Genomic DNA, 20,694 nt, shown 5'->3' with positions numbered 1-20,694 from the left:
ACTTAATATTAAAATAATTTCGGTATTAATCAAGTGAGATAGTTATAAGTTATCGCCATTTTTATTTTTTTATAAGTAATTTAATTTAGACTTTTATAAAAACAAATCTTTATTAATTTCAATTTATCTAACACTAGTATAACTAATGTTAAATTAGTCACTTATTAAACTGGATATAATATGATTACAATTAATTCTAGACTATGTAAATGTGTACAAAATATTCAAAACTATTATTTTATAATTAAGTTTAATATACTATAATTTAATATTAACTTTATTGGAATTTATATTTTTATAATATTTACTAGATTTAAACTAAACCAAAAATAACATTTTATAACATTTTTTAATTTTCAACTATTATTTGTTAAATTAATTATAAATACTAAAACATTTTTTAATAATATAATACTGATATTTTATTAGTATTATATATCATATTACCATATCGTATATTATTGATATATTATAAACATTTTACAATATATTAAATTTACATGACTATTGATAAGTTGTATTATTTCAAATAAAATAGTTACTGTAAATAACTTACTAACATAGACAATATGTAAGTAATATTACTTTTAATTATTATCTTATTATAACTTAAGCTATCTTTATATAAGTGGCATAATTAATATAGTTTTATCTTAAAATAAAATATTATTAATTATTGTAAATATTAGTATCATATAATAATTAATTAGATATTAATATTTAATTTAATTAAACAAATAAAGTATAGATTGTATAGATGTACTGTATTTCAATCATTTTAGAGCGCATGTAAAGCATATATAGCTTTTGAATATTTTTAAATAGTTTTTTTGGATAACACTATTAATATTATTCTTTGTTTTTAATGATATAAACGTGCGTTAGTCAGCATATATACAGTACTTTATGTATATATATATAAATAGTTTTTCTATTAAGTTATAAATTATAAAAATAGCATTCATTATATTAATAGTATATTAAACAACAAAAAGAAACCATTAATTCCAATGCAATTCTTTAAGTCTAATGATTCAAGTCTTAAGAGAAGAGTCGAGCGAAACATTATTTGCATTTAAAAAAAACACATAAAACACACATAACTTTAAAATAATTGTTATAACTTATAGACATTAATTAATTTGTTTGCAAACCAAATAAATAGTTGTATAAAAAACTAGTAAAATATCAAATAATAATATATATTGATTGTAAAGTTGTCAACAATCTGTAACTATTATTATTAGTTTTTGAATAACCTTTGGTTATTGCTTTAAAGCTATGTTTAAATTAAGAAATTTTATTTTATCTCATTGTTTTTCAAGTTGACATTTAAACCATCTGTGCTATTGATATAATCAAATAATGAAATGTAAATTTAAAATGAAATTAATGAGCGATGAGTCTGTCTATACATTTAACTGTATATAAAAGTTTTAAAAAAGTGTATGTAATATATGTAATGCATTTAACAACATGTGTTTGTAATGTATTATTCAATAGAAATTGAATGCAATAATAATAATAATAATAATAATAATAATAATATGGCGAATGAATTGAATGAAAACGATATTAGTATTAGTGTTAGACTCAGACCTTACAAGTCATTCAACAATCACTGTATCTCTAGTGATGTGTCCACTGATGACAACAACACACATATCAACAACAATATCAACAATAATAATAATAACACCAACGATAACAACATCATCGACAACAACATCATCGACAACAAGAAAAAGAGTTGGTTTACAATGAGAGACGGCATCAAACAGACACTCATATGTCTTGTTTTGGCCATCGGTGTCACCATTTTGGCCGCTCTTCACAACGGGTTTGTCATACTTTGATTAAATCCTCATTAATGATGCGGTCGTCAAATGCATCAATTGATCCCATCATTGATGAGCAATGCTATTATTGTTTACATATGAGAAATTTGATATCATATTTATAAACAGTTGTGACATTAGTTTAGCAAAACTTTGTAATATCATAATAATGAGTACCAATTGGTCATTAATGACACCTAATTGATCCCAATTGTCATCAAAATTAATGATAATAATGACAACAACATTATATTAATGATGACACCAATTGTATATAATATATTATATCATATATGATAACATATTTCAGTTAATACTATTTTGATAATAATTTTTTATTTAATTCAATTATAAACCTATTTATAACAAATTGCAATTTTTTTAGACATAAAAATATATTATTAACTCATACTTGCATTTAATATAAAATATATTTTATTATTTTTTTAAAATTTGATTTTAAAAATATAAATTGAATTACCGGTAATTAAAAGCATGACTTTTTACATAACATAACTAATAACACGTAACCAAATATTATTGGTTTAATCTCATAGTATATAATGTATTATTAAGTTTATAATAATTTATGAACACTTTTTGTTAACTATATTAAAACTTGATTTTGATATTAAAATATTATTTTTTATAAAAACAATTTAATCGTTTGAAACAATAACAGTCTCAGCCAACTGTTTTAACTTATAGACTTAATAATAGTTATAGCTTTTTAAATAGTTGGCAACAAATAATAATAATAATGAAATTTAAAAAAATAAATGTAATATTAATGATATCATTGATGTCAACATATGTCAGAACACTTCGGATCCGAAAGACTCCAAATCCGGTTAAGTTTTTTGATGAAGACATGTATCCAATAGTGGACTACGAGTTGGGAGATCTGAAACAACTGTCACTTCGTGCTCTTCAAAATGATGTCTCATTTGTTATGTATTGTATGTATCGATTAAATAGTTTCTAAACATTTTCTACAATATTTATTACTGGTATTAAATTTAATTATTGATTGTATGGTTTATTTGACCCCTTTAGACGCCCCCTGGGATTCAGATTGTATTAGAGTAATGAAAGAGTTTGAAACAATTGCAAAACATTATAGACATCAGGTTTTTATTTGTTTATCATATTTTGATTATTTTTTTAAAGCTGTATGTTTTTAATGTAGATATTTTTTGCGGCAATAAATTGTTGGTATCCCGATGGACAGTGCAGACAATATTACAATCTTAAAAGATATCCAGTATTGTTAGCTCACGTCCGAATGGCCGGTGAAGTCGAGTATAAAGGACCACTTGTGGCCAGTTATATGATACCATTTTTAGACAATCTATTGGATCCAATAATACCAGTACAAAATGAAGGCGACTTACTTGATCTCAGAGCTAAACACGATGTAATCTGAGGAATATTTTGTATATAATTAAAAATTATTTTGAATTTTTTAATTTTAAGGCTATTTTGATCGGATATTTCGATTTCAATGAATCACCTCAACCACCGGGATATAAGCAATTTTTCTCGACATCTGTTAAAGCACTATCATCTGACCCGTGGAGGACAGTATGTTATTGTGTAATATCAAGCAAAAGAGTAGCCACAAAATTATCACTTGCGAAGCCTCAAACACTGACATTATTTCTATGGAATACAACCGAACATTTTGGTACAAAATCTATTAAATCTGCAACTATTTTAAGTTGGGTTTACAGTCGAGTCCAACAAACACCGACATTGAAGTGGTTGATCCCATCAGGCATTAAAAGTAGTGCTCTTTCAGATATAATCACTAAAAATCCTACATTTGTTTTATTTACTCCAAGAAGTTTTGTATTGGGTATCTCTCCATACTATGATGTTGTAAGTTATGACATATTTTTTTGAAAAAGACATTTATTTTAATAATTATTTTATTTTAAGTTAAGAGAAGTGGTTATGGATTACTATAACTGCGATAACTCACCGCTTATTCGATCAATAATTCATAGAAGTATTTTAAGAAGACATTTATTAGAAGAAAAATTGATGGAATTGGAAGAGAAATGTCACGAATTGGTTCAACCGATCTCTACTATTGAAAGTACTTCAACCAAAAAACAAGTGACAAATGCCGACACTTGCTGTCACTCTCAAGTAGTCCGTTGGCGACCATCGAGTAAAGCGAGCGATAAGAAGTGTTTTTGTACGTCTTGTATTCACTTAAGTCTTGCAAAATGTCCCTCAAGTTGTCAACGCTTTAATTGTTTGGCCACTGCTTCACGTTATTTGACCGATTTTGATCCAAACAGTGCCAACAAAACAGCAACTTTTTGCAATCAAATTAAGTATTCATATCAACCAAAATATACCTCATATTATAAGATCGTCACCACTTGTTCTGGTATTCATCCATCGCTTAATGAAATTGACGACAATTTTTTTATAATGAATTCAGAGGATAATTCACAAACATTTGACGATACAATTACTAAAATGGTTGAGAACTCTGATTTACAACACTGTCATCGTCTTAATTTGGGTCTTAAATACAGTGATGTCAACTTCCCTGATAGTGCCGATTCAGGTAACCAACAGTGGAGGTCCAACTTTACAGGCCTTTCTTGTAGAACCAACCGTACCTTAAGGTTTGCAGCGTTGGACTCGATATTATTTCCAGCATTTGCTGAAAACATTGGAATAGATATCTTCAATCAAAGTCATGCGACAATTGGTGTTATAATTGATAACTCCAATGAAAATATTCATATTTTAACTAACGATTTAAGTGAAACGCAAACTATTAATAAAAGAAGTTTTGTTGAATTTATTAAAAACTTCACAAACAAGTCTTTGCCCCGATTTCTCAAAAGTTCATCTCTTCCACCGACTTCTGGTTCATGTCTTTCAGATAGTAAGGAACGAGTGATATGTGTTCCCGAACTCAGTGCCGAAACATTTGGTCGGGTAGTCTTGGATCCGACCAAAGATGTTGTTGTCATGTATTACGCTCAATGGTGTGGATTTTGCTCAACAATTGCTCACATTTACTTAGAAGTGGCCAGAATTTTCAGTAATATCAAAGGCATTGTCTTCACCCGGTATGGTATTGATTATTTGACAATTTAAACAATTGTTTATTAAATATTAATAATCAATGAATCTATCACAGACTTAATGGTGACGCCAATGACCTTCCCTGGGAGTATACTGTTGATAGGTTAGTGTACTGTTATATACCTTTTCTTAGTATTTAATACTAAATATTTTTGTTTTGCCAATAGATACCCAACTATTATGTTATTTCCTGCTAAAAGGTTAATACGAAATATATTATATTATTAACATTTATTAATTTGATTATTATTTTTAAATATTTAGGAAAATGGAGAGCATATCATTTGCATCAAATATGGCGATAACAACCTCGAGTTTAGTGCAATTTATTTGGAAACACTCGCAATCAAGCGTTCGTCTCCAGACATCACTTACATTATGTAACTACAAATGTCTTCTTAATAATCTCGCTTCGAGTCAATCACATTCACATCAAACGCGAAGAAGTCTTAGAAATCGTTTAATTGAGTTGTCATTAGTTCGACAAAAAATAATTGAATTGTTTGGTTCAGACAAAAAATTAACGAAAAGAAAGTCAACACAACTCAAACAACATTTAAATTATTTGATTAAAACAATTAGAAAATTGAAACAAAATATTTTTAAAACATCTCTTTTGCGTTCATTTATTATTGAAAAACTTAAAAACTTTGACCAAAACACTGACCGTTTGACAACTCAATCAATTAACGAATTTTTAGAGCTTTTTAATATTACATTACCTGTTGATAAAGTGGTCAAAACAAGAGAAAATAAAATAAAAAGTGAAACAAACAAAAAATCCGTCAAAAAGACAACGAAATACTCGAAGCAAAAGTCTTATACAAAACGAGATGAGCTATAAATGACACTAATTTATGCCTTAAAAGTCACTCATTTGTTACAAATCAACGAATTGTGATTTAGTTTAGTAACTAAAAGTCAATAATTATTTAATTTATTGTATTAATTATTTATATTTAATGAATTATATATATATTTATAATTAGAATATTAAACCCCATTTTAAACGTTATTTCATTTGTTATAGTTTTTGGATTGTGTTTAATTAAACTTATATGAAATTATTTTATTGTATTATTTTATTGCATTTGCATTAAAATAAAATGTTTAACATATGTTTTGATTTAAAGATTTAAGATTTGAAGTGATTAGCTGTTTGTGTTGTTTACACCAAACTGATGGTTCAGACACACTATTGAAGATCACATTTTGTTGCAATGCTGTCACAAATAACTAATATTTAATTCGATACTAATGTTAATCTATACTACTATATAATTTGGAAATGTTTATATATTTATATCTTGGTCACACTTTTGCGCGTTACAACAATTAAAAATGATTAAAATTAAAATAACGGTTAAATAAAAAGTATTGTTAATTAAACAGTTAGTTTTTTAATTTTATTATTGTTGCACGTGTAAAGAAAAAAACATTTAAATTATATTATTGAACGCGAAATTTAAATAATTTTTTTGATTTCAAATTTTTGTTTCTTTACACGTTCTATACATGTTGCTCGGGACAAACTAGTATTATCCACAAATGATTTAATTTTAAATAACAATTGTTTTTGTTTCAACTCAATCATCAGATTCTCTAAAAAATTATTTTGATCTTTCTTTTTAAGACTGAGATCTCATCAAACGGTAGGTATAATAGGATGGGATTTTGTCTTAAGTTTTATTGAGTTTAAGTGACGTTTTAAAGTTATTTTTTGGTTAAAAATTAAGTATAGATTTTAAATATTATTATTACGGTAAGTGTTAATTGAAAATATGTAACTAATTGTTTATTTATACAAATTAAATAAATTTTTATTATATATACAATTAATATTGAATGACAATAATCACTGAACGGTGAAAGTGATTAATAATAAATCAAACTTTTTGTTTTTGTTTTATTATTTTATAAATATTCAATATTATACAGTCAATCAAAATATTTTTGCAAAATGCATATATAATAGCACATTATATTTTTTTATTATACACTAGTTTTTAACATAAATTGCTAAAATGATAAATAGTTTTTAATTTTTTATTTAGTATTTTTTTTTTAAAAATTACAATTATAATGAAAATTATATTGAAAAATAGGTCGAAACTGAGATGATTTTTTATTTAGAGTAATGCGTGAAACATTTAAAATACTATTATTTTAATTGTTTTAAATGACAATTTTTACAAATTAAAACAATTTCATGCTTTTAAAATACATTAATTATTTGAGTTAATAATGAATGTTGTTAAAGTTATTTACTTATAAATTATTTATACTGTATATATATATCTAATGTACCGGTAATTTAAATTTAACAAAAATATTAATATATTAATCAAATGATGGTTTATGAATAGTTATTAATATTAGTATTATTATTTGTATGATAAATTGTTAGTTTTTAAAAAACAAAATTAAATAATTTTACGGATTTTTCATGCTTTCATTGTTTTGTTTAAGATTAACATTAATTGAAACGTTAACTCTATTTAATAGTGAGTTTGCAAAAGTCGAAAGATTACTAATTCCAGTGTTTATTGTCCTCAATGTCTTGACTGCTATCTCACTGTTTGTCGGCTATAAAAAAAATTGATTTATTTTTATAGACAAATATTTGAATAAAATATAATTAAAATTAAATGAAAAATAAGTAATACTTCTCTGAATATTTTGTCAGCCCTTTCCTTCGCTCCGTCCAATCGTCCATTGATTTGCTCTAAAATTCTTTTAGTCATTACATCTCTTCTATCTTTTGAAACCTGAATAGCAGTTCCAATAAGTGTCTGCAATTGATTCACTCGTTTATTGATCTCTTCTCTTAACTTTTCGCTTTCAATTCGATTGTTTTCCGGTTTAATTGTCGTTGAATTATAATCGACTATCTATTGTCAATCAATATAATCAATAATCAATATATAATATATATTATACATTATAATGAAAAATAAAATTAAAGCAATAGAAGACCTGTTTATTATTCGTGGAACTGGCGGTCGATAACAACTGTTGTAAAGCTCTTCCCATTCCTGCGACAAACTCCATGACCAACATCTTTGTTGCATTTGTTGTACTGTCACTGGCTATCACTTGTGGGTTCATATTTGGTGTCACTTTTGTTGAATTATTAGTTTGGCCTCAATTAAAAAAAATTATTAATTTAATTTAATTATTTATCATTTTAAATAATGCTTACAATTTGCAAAAACATATAATAAAGGTAACAAATAAATACATTTTGATATTTTCATTGTATTAAACATAAATATAATCTTTTAAATGACAACTTTTGACAACTTTTCAATGTAGTGATCGAACAGTAATTAACTAACAGTTAAGTATGAGTTTATAAAGTAAAATGCATTTCATTATATATACATTGAAAATGCATTTCATATATATATTGATATTATTGAATAACTTGTCTCTACTCTTCTTTGTAAATATGGATCAAATCATTGAAACATTCAAATGACCCAAAAATGTATATATTCTTTGCAAATAAATTTAAGGCATTGACCGAAAAGTAAGTTATTTTCAGGATTTCATTGCTTTCATACGTTAATATATTAGTGAAATTATCACTATTTTCATTTTTTCTTAACTTTTATATTCAATTGAGTTTAAACATCAGAATTTTAGAAATTAAATCAACTTTTTTTTATTATCATTAATGATTAATATTGCTTTATATATTAAAAAATTTAATAATATTAATTTAATAAATCATAATCTTGATTTATATTATAAAATAATAATATAATTAAATTTTAATCATATCCGGGATATCCAATGTCACTGTACTCGATAGTGTATAATAAATCAATTAGAATAATTAATCTAGGTAAATTATAACTATTGGCTATAAATGTATAATAAATAAAATAAAATTTTATATTTTCTAATTTTGTGCCTTTGCTTATCATTTACAATTTAAACAATAATTTTCAATATCAGTTATAATTATAAATTAAGAAAAATAAAATTTTATATAAATATTATGAACTTTCTATAAAGTTTCTAAAAGAAATTTCTCTTTAATGTGATTCCAAATTTAATTTTGTTTTTCTTAAATTATGTTTCTAGTAATATACTTTAATTATTAAATATTTTTAAATTATAATTAAAATTAATGAAATCAATACGTTTTGTCAATATATGTGTGTTTTTATCAAATATCTATTTTTATATTATCTCATTTATTTTAATTTTTGTTATAAAAATAAATATTTTACTAAATTATCGTTTTTTACTAACATATATTAAGCGTATATACTGTATAATACTGTAATATTTAGTATCTATAATCTATTAAAATTAATTTAATATTATATTTAAAGTTTATGATAAAATATTAATAAATTAAAATGTATACCAAAATTTATTAACCAAAAACATTTTAGAAAGTTATTTTAATGAAATTTATTAGAAAAATTTCATTGAAATTTCATTTATATCCCATTTATTTTATTTCAAAATAATTTTTCAATCAATTTACACCAATTTGTACTTATTTTTAATTTTCATTTAGTTTCCAATTAATATACTCTAATAAATACATAAACTGTATTATAATCTCTGTTGTTAATATGTTTTTTGAATAAATTATAGACCAGTGATAAAAATTAAGTGTTATCAATGATAACTTTTTCATTTAAAAATTAACGTTATTCATAGCCCATTTTAAAATTTGTATTTATATTTTAATTTTAACCAGGATCTTTACATAAATTATAATAAAAATATATTTTTTGTATTTGTAATTTTAATCACTGTTATAGACTATACCAGTGATATACAGTTTATAAAATTATACACAAATAAACTCTTATATATAGTACAAAATTGTTATGTTATATATGTTAGAAATTTAATAAAAAGTTATCATTGATATAACGTTACAACATTTTTTGACGTATAGCTGGACTATACACTCATAGAGTATTAATGTGTATTAATTAAATTTAGTATTATTTTCATTTGAGTTATTTTCCATTAAATAAGTTATGCTTATAAAAAGTTTGCATTAAAATCATAGCCTATTTAAATACATTATGACTAAACTTAACATTCAAATGTGATTATCATTCATAAAACATATTTACTGTTATATACAGTACAATATCAATACAATACAATTCAATCAATAATAAGTTTATATATAGAGAGTAATTAATTTAATTATTGTATATTTTAATTAAATTAATTGATTTCATTATAAAATAGCAAATAGATTAATCAAATAAAGTTTTGATGGATTGTTAGATAAATAAATGTATTTTTGATTAATAACTTGAATTTGGCGGCAATTAGTCAAACATTTTGAATGCAATAATACTTTACTTTATATTACTTTATTATACGACACGTGAACTCATTATTAATAACATTTCAATAGTCTTGTCATTTGATTGCAGTAATCGTTTGTTTGGCTAATTTGTCGGTAAAATTAGTGACCCGTAAATCAATTATTGACTGACCGGTGGCCACACTAGTGATGTAAGTATTGGCTATAAGTTATAAACATATGATTTGAATGTTTGATTGCAACCAAATGTGTGACCAAAACGATGAGCCAATCGGTTATCACATGATATACGATATGTTATAATAACGTAATATTAATATTAATACTAATATACAGTTTAATAGCATTATTGACACTAACATTGAAATCATTGAAACACTGCTAACGTGTCGTATAATCACTGATTGACTGGATTTGTGGCACTCATTGTCTAACTAGTTATCACTTCATTGACATCCGTGGTATTCATTGATTTAAGAGTTTGAATCGATAGTATTTCAAGTATTGGATCCGATTTATAGATATTAAAGATGAGCGACGAAAAAGATAATCTCATTTGTGTTGTTTGTTGTCAACACACGGCAAACACCAACAAGAAGTTGATTTACGCCATCGGAAAGTGTGACCATCGGGTCTGTTACGAGTGCTCCACAAGAATGAGAGTCCTTTGCAAACAAAATGAGTGTCCAATTTGTCGACAGATGTTAGATCAGGTATGCGGTCAATACAACTGTTGAAAACATTTTCCAAGACTCACATCAGTCTAATGTCTGTCCTTACGATTTAATAGGTTGTCTTTACATTAGTAAAGAATAGCAAGTTTGATGACTTTGATCTCGACAAATGTCTGTATCATAACAATAATGGCATCCATTTTGATGATGAATATGCTCTCGATTCTTATGGCAAACTTCTTGAACATCCGTGTCTTAAGTGTCACAATAGACCACCGTTTAAGACAATCCACGATTTATCCACTCATCTTAGGTATTGGTTTTTGTCATAATGATCCGACAATTGATCCGACAATTTGTTTAATTATGTTATTTAATTGATGAACAACAGGAAAGAACATGAATTATTCTTCTGTGACTTATGTGTTGAAAATATAAAAATATTTACAAATGAACGCAAATATTATAACCGAAAAGAGTTGGCCCGACATCGCAAGTCAGGAGATCCCGATGAGAGGAGTTATAGAGGACATCCATTATGTATTTTCTGTGACGAACGTTATGTCGATCAGGACGACCTTCTTTTGCATTTACGACGCGAGCATTTCTATTGTCATTTCTGTGATCCTCCCGGTCTGAACCAATTTTATGCCGATTATAAAGAACTTAGGGATCACTTCATTGCCCAGCATTATCTTTGCAAAGAATGTGACGGACAGGAGGAAAAATTTACCAATGCTTTCCAAAGTGAGATTGACCTCCAGGCGCACATCACTCAAATCCATTCACAAAATATGAGCAAATCTGACCTTAAAAAGGCTAAGACGTTGTCATTAGATTTGTTTATTAGTCATAGAAGTGGACATTTAGATAACGGACAGCAAAACAAACGCCAAATGAAAAGAGAACAACAGCGTAGAAATAACCGCAACAACGATGTCAAAGAGGATTCCGAATCCGATGAACCATCAGCTCCTGTCATTGTACAGCCTCCTCGACCCGAAGATTTTCCATCACTATCGGGTTCATCCAAAGCCATTAATATTATGAATACCAATACAAGTGACTCTAAAAAGTTGTCAAAATCTTCTAAGAAATCTAACTCTTATAGCGTTTATTTAAATAAAAGCCCAAAAATGAATGCTATGAACGATGAAGAATTTCCAGCACTTTCCGAACATAAAGGACCGGTATTAAGGGCTCCCAGTGCTGTCGCTTATAATAATTTAGCGAAACAAACGATTTCGAGACCACAAACATCGGGCCAAACAGTTAATGTTCAAAGAGTTAACTTAATTGATTCATTATTTACACCGAATGAACCAACAAAATCGGTACAAAAGTTTAAGAAACCGTCAATTAATAATAAAGAAGAATTTCCATCTCTTCCGGTGATGACTAAGAAAAAGACTGTAAAAAGTTTAGCACAAAATAGTGACAACAAAAAGATAGATTGGAATACATCTACAAGTTCTTCACATATCACAAATGATAGCAAAAATTCAAAAATTGAATCAAAAAAGAAAAATAATATATCAAACAATGCGTCCAATATATTACTGCCAACGAAGGATGACTTTCCTGTTTTAGCCACTAATAACAAAATGACAAACAGTGTTAAACAACAACCACTTCCCAAATCATTTTCCACTACAATAACTAAACCTAAAACTACAGGTCCTCCGCCCGGTTTACTACCAGTTAATAAAAAATCTAATTTATCTCTGAGTTCAGTCGCTGAGGTATTTAATAATTTGAATGCAAATGATTCGCTCGACAATAATTTCAAAGAATATTATTATATAAATCCAATTGATTTTAATGATCGAAACCAATCACTTGTTAGTGAAGTGCAAAATGTTTTGTCTGATTCAACAAAATTTTTATTATTTAAAGAGGTGTCCAAACAGTTTCGACAGTCGCGTATAAATGGCAATGAATACTATGAGAAGTGTATTGATTTATTTGGCAGAAAAAATTTTATAACTATATTTTCGGAACTTTTGGTTTTATTACCCGATATTTGTAAGCAAAATGAGTTATTAAGTGCTCAACAAATGGAAATGAAGAACAGTAAGGGAGCCATTCCTAAGGGTTCCCGACTTTTAGTCAATTGGATGTCTCAAGAATTTGTTATTTGCCATAAATGTAAACAAGTTTTAATCATTAAAGATGAAAACCATCACAAGTTAGCCCATGAAATATGATTTATATTTTTGCAAATGCGATAATTTTATTGTGAAATTTGAATATTTTTGTATATTTTGATTATTGAGCAGTTAATGTGACAAATATATGATTATTATTGTACACACACTAATTGAAAAGATTTATATTGTTGTTAATTAACATAAATTATAATATGATATTACTTTATATTGAATGTTGTAATCAGTATTGATTATTAAATCGATATACTGTATGTTATTGCCGTAATAAATATTTCTTTTTATATAAACAATAATTGTTTAATATTTTTACAAATTATTTTATATGTAAAATATTACGATATTTATTATACTGTATATACAATACATTACTAACGATGAGAATAAATGTTTGACTTATTGAAGCAAATGAAACCAATTGATAGTCAAATAGTTGGCAATTGGAGTACGCATTCGCAGACTCGCCAATAGTAGAGATGATATCAATGGACGAGAGATTTATTGAAATTAACAATTGATTTAATGTTTACATCATTTTATAACTAATTTGATGACTATTTAGTTTAATTATATGAATCTAAATAATAAATAAATATAATAAACATGAATAATATGAACGCAGCGTTTGGAGCGGCGAAAGCAGGTCTTTCCTCATATTACATACAATTAGATAATTATATATATATTTTTAATATATTTAATAATTAAAATATATTTATTTTAGGGTCTGCTTTTGATCCAATCGGTTATGTTATGCGACCACAAGTTATACTGCGGTTTATTTGTTGGGTTTGTCTATAAATATGATATTAATTATAATTTAGTCCAAATTTATTTGATTGAATGATTTTGTTTAACATTTAATAATAATTGTATAATTTATGTTAAATATACATAATGTATATAGATTTAATAGATTTTTAATTAGTGATTACTTACCAATTGTGTTGATTTATTTACACAATTAAATTGATTTTGATTTAAACAAATGTATAATTTTAATTTATGTATTGCACATGAGTTACATTTCGGGGGCATAACATTATGTAAAATACTATATAAGTTATGTATGACAAACATTATGTTTAATTAGAATATATGGTTAATTAAATTTGAAAAAATAAATTGATTTATTTTTAATGTTGCAAAAATAATCACTTAATTATATGAATAAATAATTACAGTTATGCTCAGTCATAGTGTTTGGTTGTATATCAGCCAAGGGCTGGTATAAAGAGGGCAAACTTGACAAATGTTTGTATAATAAGGATAACAACGCGTGTCGGTTGGGGTCAGGACTGGGTCTCATCGGGTTCTTAGCGAGCATTGCTTTCCTAGTATTGGAGGCATTGTTTCAAAATCTTTCGTCAATCAAAATCAGACGTCGAGTCGTTGCTTTTGATTTAGGATTTTCTGGTCTGATATTCGTTTATTTTGTTAATTAAAAAAAATATTTTTATTTATAATAATCTTAATATAATTTGAAAATACAGGTGTCTGGTCAGTGCTATACTTGATATGTTTTGCATATTTGGGTATAGCGTGGGCTAAGTCTGATTATCCGCCATTTGGTGAGGGCATCAATAGCTGTAGGGCTGCCATTGCTTTCTCTTTCTTTTCCATCGCTTCGTGGGTTTGTTGTCAACACATTCTTACTAATTGTCATTATATTAATAATTACTTAATTATTTCATTATTAATAATTTTACAAAAAATGTATATATATTTTGTTACATAGGCTGGCTGTACATACTTTGCACACCAGCGTTGGGTTAGTGGTACAGATATGACTCAATTTGCGAGTGGATTTGAAAACGAAGACATTGGTGGTGGAGGTGCCGGCTATTCGGCATACGGCGGGGCCACCGATGAACCGACTTATCAGGAAAATCCATTCACAAATATGCCGCCATCGGACCAGATGTCTAACATTAACTATACTGCGCCTACATATTAAATCAGTTATTTGTTGAATTTATTTAAATAAATCAATGCAATAGATTGTGGAAAGTATCCATTATATAACTATTGACGTCTTTAAACAAAACAAATGATGATAATATTGTTTAAATTTATTCACAATTGGTATTATAATTATAAATAATATTCGCAACGGTTATGAAACTAAATTATAATATTAGTGATAGCATTAAACAAATTCAATAATATAATATATTAGTCATAATGTTTAGTCTAATTTTAATTTTAATTATTGTAAATTAAGAAATAAAAATATGATATCAATGGTCACCAATTGAATGTCTTATTTAGTTTAATCACTGTCATAATTTATAAACCAAATATGTAAGTTTATTACAGTTATTTAAGCACTCATACAAATTATAGATTATTTTGCACTTACATATTGGACAGTGGTTTTAAAAGTATGTAATTCCTATATAAACTTAATTGCATATTAATTTTATTACTACCAATCGAATTAAAGCCATTTAGTTTCTATAAATAACCTAGTATAAATTAAGCAATAATTACTTATTATTATTAAAAATTAATTATATATGTATGATAACAACATAATTATTTTTTTTGTTTTATATTATGTGTGAAAATATAAATAAAAATAAGCAAAATAAATGTACATTAATATCATTGCATATCTAAAATAATGTGTTTAATTTTTATTAATATTTGTTGTCAAACAATTTTTTGATTATACAGTATAATTGATATACAGTCATAAAATAAATAAATATTACATAATGTATAATAAAAGTGATAAAATAGATCGAAATGACATATTTGTTAATATATGTACTTATTTTTGCTTTATTAGTTTTATATCAATTTAGTTTTTAAAAATATTGTTAAATGTTATTATAAAAAATAAAAATTAATTTTAAGAACAAATTAAATTATTAATTATAATAAAATTTAATTGAAAAGTCAAAAATAATATATTTATAATTTTATTTATTTATTATTTGATATACATATTACTAATTTTTAGTTGGTTTTTATTATATATATATTAGGGTTGTTAGAGATTTTTGATCTCAAGGGAAGTATAGGAGAATATATGGGATATAATTTTTATTGCATTTTTAAAATACAATTTTTATCAATTGAGTAAATTCCCCAAATATTACCCACAAAATTCCCGTAAATTCCCCCAAAAAATGAAAATATTCCCAATTTAATTTCTCAATACTCTCAAAATATTTTATATTATTAAATAATAGTTATTTTTACAAAAGTTTATAAAAATGAAGTTTTGCATAAAAAATATATTTATAAAAAATGAATTTATTTGTGAACTTTTCTGCCTTTTGGAGATCACTAACTCTAGAGATGTAATATTTATTAATATTTTGATTTTATTTTTTAAAATCATATTTAGCGTTAATTAATAAATAAACTAATTTTTATGTTTAAATTTTAAAATAAATAATATTTATGGTTTTGTAGCACTATTTGATTGTATTACTTTAAATAATGTTATATTGATGTAATTAATTTTTCCAGTATTTCACGAGTTTATAAATTGGTAGGGGGGACCCCCTTACTTTTTTGGCTTTAGGAAGAGGGGGTAAGATGGCTCCCCCCGTTAGCAACCCTGATATATATTATTTATAGTATATGTTTAGACTAACAAAATAGGTGTTTAACAAATTCATTTTTGTTTTGTTTTAATGATTTTACTGTAATATAATAATTTACTTTCTTAATGAATGAATGTTTTATAGAAAACAAAACATTTTGATTAAAAAATAACCACTATTTTTGGTTTATTTTAATACTTAATGTGTATTGTAGTAATAATGTAATTTAAGATCATATTTATACGAACAAAACAATATAAAATTAAAATATAAATTATTATTATTATATTGTAGTAGAAAATAAAAAAATGTTAATCACTCATAACTTTTTTTTTATTCAAAACATTATATTTTTATTATTTATAAACAGATATTGTAGTAATAAAAATATACTAAAATAACAAATTTTATTTATATCATACATATACTATGTATAATATATTAAACTATTTGTCATAATATAAATTTATTAATTAATCTTTAAAAATATCATGAAATACTTAGTTTTTTTGTAATTACATAAATTGATAATTTTGTTGTAAAAATTTAATAACAACATATAATGTACTTTTATTTTTGAAAACTTATTGATGATTATAATATCTTTTATTAGTTGTTAAGGTCGTGACCATAGTTGAGGAACTGAGAGTCTTTTGATGCTATTTTGGACGCTAATTGAAAATCATTGACATTAATGATATTATTATTATTTCCCAAATGATTCAATTAAAACAAATAATTATTTAATAATTCGACAAAAACACAATTTATTGTTGAGTTATTGTTGATTAAAGTATATAAACTTATTGTTTTCGTCAACTTTAATACAATAAAAAATTGTGTTTTTGGAAAGCAATTTATAGAAAAATTAAAGGAAATAACAAATACAGTGTTAGAAAATATTTATTAAAAATTTCTTTCCACTAATTTACTAGTTATTTATCTCAAAGTCAACTAAAATTAATTATTTTTAAAAAGTAAATAATATACTGTATATCTATATAAAGCTAATTATGTTCAACATATTATTTAATTGTACATATTTTAATAGTCATAATTTAATATTTGATTTTAAAAATATATAATATGTTTAATATACTGTAAAATTAATTTTGTAAATTATGTAATGAGTCAACCAAATAAATTTCATTAGAATTTAAAATAAACATATTTTAATAACAAATATTTATAATATTACATTATTTTGTAAACTAATTAGTGTTTTAATAAAATAGTGACAAATAGATGTTTTTAAATATTTAAAGCTTTAAACAAAATACTATATTTTTACTTTTTTAACAAATATAATTCAATATGTATTTAATATATTCATATTTATTAAAGAAATAATTTTATTGACATTACGATATGCAAATAAGTCAATTTTATTTAAATAAAATCAAGTTATTATAATACTTATAGAAGTAAACAATATATATATATATATATATATATATATATATGAATATATTTATGTTTATCATAAAGTGTTCATTGAAATACATGTAATATATTATATACTGAATAATATTGCAAATTACGAGATATTGATCGCTAGAAATATAAAAGTTGAGTCAAATGTTAGCCATGAAGAGGAAACAGAAATCGATTACAATATATATATATATATATATATATATATCGGTAGTCATGCGCTCCGACAGCATCTCTCTGTCCTCTCTTTCATTCAATAAATCCTTTTTGAATCGCTTTTTCCATAAGGTTTTAGTTGAGCTCACAGTAAGTGATGCTCCTCTTCAAGCATTTGTTGTGAAAACTATCGCTTTTATGAAACAAAAGATAAATAATAAATATTTTGTACGCTTTTGAATAAAATGATATCAAATATCATTTTTCAATTATAAGCTGCCAGATCTTATGGATCTACTATTTATTTATTAAACTATTTTTATGTGTAACTTAATTTTAATTGTCAAAAATAATTAATATATTTAGTAATAATAATCATAAAAAAAACACTAAATTTTAATAAACTCAAATCACTGTCACTTTCATCTATTACTAAACGGACAATAATTTTAAGGTAACATTTTGTTGTTTTAATATGTTTTAATAATTTGTATGTTAAATATTTTAAAAGTATTTTTCAAACTAATTAGTATTTATAATAAAATGATATTGTATATTTTTGAATTTAATATTATTTAAATTGAAAATTTGAAATTAAATATAAAAATATAATAATAAATATATAAATATTAACATTAATTGCACGTTGAAACTCTTATGTTTATTATACAAATAAATCATTTTTTTGTTGGTTTATTGAAAGTAAGGTACAATAGTTGTTTTGTTAATATATTGTTAGGCATTGAAAATAAACAGATTTTTACAAAATGAAATAAATCATTTTACTTTTTGTAACTTTTTTTTACTTAATCAATCATTACATTAGTCAGTACAAACAATATAACATATAATTATGCATAATATTTGTATGTTTATATAAATTACACAAAACAATTATTATAAACAGATTTATAGACTAAATATACTAAAATAGTTACTGAATAATTAACATTTGTTTAATTGAACATAAAATATAATATTTATTTGATCAAAGTAACTGTAGACAATGTAAATTAATTATAAATAAATCACTTAATAAAATTAATATTTAATACTTGATTCTATAACATACACTGCATACTATACACTATAAATTATATAAAATATTTGTATAGATAAAATGGTAGATAATAATTAGATAATTTTATAAATAAATAATTTATCAATTAATTAAGTTTGGCTTATAGTAAAAGTAACAAATAAAATAAACTAAGAATTTATTATTTATTGTAAATAAATCAATAAAACTATAGTTTACGAATCGCTTCATTTACTTTTACTCACTTTTCTGTCAAATTTTAACTTAAAATAAAAAACTCTTTTTATCTTAAAAATCAATAAACAAATAACACTAATGTCAACTAAATCTATATTAGCTGAAAATAAAATTGAGATTTGAATGTTAATCAAACTTTTCAAAACTTAGATCAAATATATTTATATACTGTGTATAGTATACACTGTATACCGTATACTGTATTTAATGAATGATATTTACTACTTCTACTGATAATAAAAATTTGTTGAAACAATGCTTTTGTCAAAATGTTTTATATTAGCTTTGTTTAAAAAAACATATTTATATTTAAACAAATATTTGTTGAAATTTATTAAACTATTGAAAATTTATTGAATTTCAACACAAGATAAAATATAGTATTTGACTTAAAAGTTTTGAATTTGTTGCACCTGTGGATAAATGAATTGTTTGCAACAACACGTGTGTCGCAAATAATTTTTTTATAACATATACAATACTCCTATATATTATACAGTATATACAAAAAACGTAAGTTTCTATGTTATTCACAGCAGTCATAATACTGTATCAATAATAATGTGTTGACATTTCTATTGTAAATACTGTATAATAGAAAATATATTGATATAAATTCTATATATACTTATACTTTATATATATCTTATATTCAATTGATATTTACTCATTAAAGAGTTTTTATTTTTGTATATTTCTAAACAGATTGCAATCGTGTTATTCAAATCAAACATCATTTAAAATTTTAGATCAGTTGAAAATTTATTCATTCATTTGTTAAACAAATGCTAAAAATTGATTTACTATACAATTATTAATACATTATATTTTAGCGAATAATTATTAACAAATCTAAATATTAGCATTACTTAAAATATTTAATTTTATTGCATCATTTTTAATAAAAGTTTTAAAAAAAATTTTTTTATCTAAATTATAATATTGCTCATCAACTATGAAGCCTATAATGAATACATTAATGTCAAAATAATGAATAGAAAAATAGTTATTATAATTTTTATGTCAATTTATCATCAATTAATCAGTTTTATTAATAGATTTATTATAATTTTATTAATAAATTGGTTTTATTATGACTAGAAATGATTAGAAGAAGAATAAAAGCAAATAGTCTTATATTATATTTATTTAGTGGAAAG

General features: G+C 24.2%; 3 protein-coding genes across 3 annotated transcripts; all 3 read left to right on the top strand.

Annotated features, from left to right (window-relative positions):
* Positions 1-1,475: 1,475 nt before the first annotated feature.
* Positions 1,476-5,878, top strand: LOC128965453 (thioredoxin domain-containing protein 11-like). Its single transcript, XM_054312154.1, has 9 exons — positions 1,476-1,840; positions 2,658-2,797; positions 2,895-2,968; positions 3,028-3,255; positions 3,315-3,719; positions 3,780-4,936; positions 5,008-5,055; positions 5,120-5,152; positions 5,217-5,878. Exons 1-9 carry the CDS (start codon positions 1,488-1,490, stop codon positions 5,794-5,796), a joined length of 3,018 nt encoding a protein of 1,005 aa, XP_054168129.1. The 5' UTR covers positions 1,476-1,487; the 3' UTR covers positions 5,797-5,878.
* A 4,420-nt stretch (positions 5,879-10,298) lies between these two features.
* Positions 10,299-13,333, top strand: LOC128965455 (E3 ubiquitin-protein ligase ZNF598-like). The gene is made up of 5 exons (XM_054312158.1): positions 10,299-10,457; positions 10,603-10,727; positions 10,788-10,979; positions 11,057-11,253; positions 11,332-13,333. The coding sequence occupies exons 3-5, from the start codon at positions 10,797-10,799 to the stop codon at positions 13,145-13,147; spliced, it is 2,196 nt and encodes a 731-aa protein (XP_054168133.1). The 5' UTR covers positions 10,299-10,457; positions 10,603-10,727; positions 10,788-10,796; the 3' UTR covers positions 13,148-13,333.
* A 250-nt stretch (positions 13,334-13,583) lies between these two features.
* On the top strand, positions 13,584-15,149 carry LOC128965456 (synaptogyrin-like). Its single transcript, XM_054312159.1, has 5 exons — positions 13,584-13,751; positions 13,833-13,897; positions 14,293-14,524; positions 14,602-14,741; positions 14,847-15,149. The coding sequence occupies exons 1-5, from the start codon at positions 13,712-13,714 to the stop codon at positions 15,063-15,065; spliced, it is 696 nt and encodes a 231-aa protein (XP_054168134.1). The 5' UTR covers positions 13,584-13,711; the 3' UTR covers positions 15,066-15,149.
* The last annotated feature ends 5,545 nt before the right edge of the window (positions 15,150-20,694 follow it).

The sequence above is a fragment of the Oppia nitens genome, unplaced genomic scaffold (assembly GCF_028296485.1).
Source record: "Oppia nitens isolate AA-2021 unplaced genomic scaffold, nextdenovo-longstitch-racon4-pilon3 scaffold17_pilon_pilon_pilon, whole genome shotgun sequence".
In the NCBI taxonomy this organism is placed as follows: domain Eukaryota; kingdom Metazoa; phylum Arthropoda; class Arachnida; order Sarcoptiformes; family Oppiidae; genus Oppia; species Oppia nitens.
Note: the sequence above shows the minus strand (reverse complement) of the source record. Positions and strands in the feature narration are given on the sequence as shown.

Bases quoted from the DNA above. Each gene is read 5' to 3' on its own strand.
- LOC128965453 (XM_054312154.1), top strand. From the start codon at position 1,488: ATGTATTATTCAATAGAAATTGAATGCAATAATAATAATAATAATAAT. The intron at 2,798-2,894 runs GTATGTATCGAT...TGACCCCTTTAG, and splicing joins TGTCTCATTTGTTATGTATT to ACGCCCCCTGGGATTCAGAT. The intron at 4,937-5,007 runs GTATGGTATTGA...AATCTATCACAG, and splicing joins AAAGGCATTGTCTTCACCCG to ACTTAATGGTGACGCCAATG.
- LOC128965455 (XM_054312158.1), top strand. From the start codon at position 10,797: ATGAGCGACGAAAAAGATAATCTCATTTGTGTTGTTTGTTGTCAACAC. The intron at 10,980-11,056 runs GTATGCGGTCAA...ACGATTTAATAG, and splicing joins GTCGACAGATGTTAGATCAG to GTTGTCTTTACATTAGTAAA. The intron at 11,254-11,331 runs GTATTGGTTTTT...GATGAACAACAG, and splicing joins GATTTATCCACTCATCTTAG to GAAAGAACATGAATTATTCT.
- LOC128965456 (XM_054312159.1), top strand. From the start codon at position 13,712: ATGAATAATATGAACGCAGCGTTTGGAGCGGCGAAAGCAG. The intron at 13,752-13,832 runs GTCTTTCCTCAT...TATTTATTTTAG, and splicing joins GTTTGGAGCGGCGAAAGCAG to GGTCTGCTTTTGATCCAATC. The intron at 14,525-14,601 runs GTCTGATATTCG...TTGAAAATACAG, and splicing joins TTTTGATTTAGGATTTTCTG to GTGTCTGGTCAGTGCTATAC.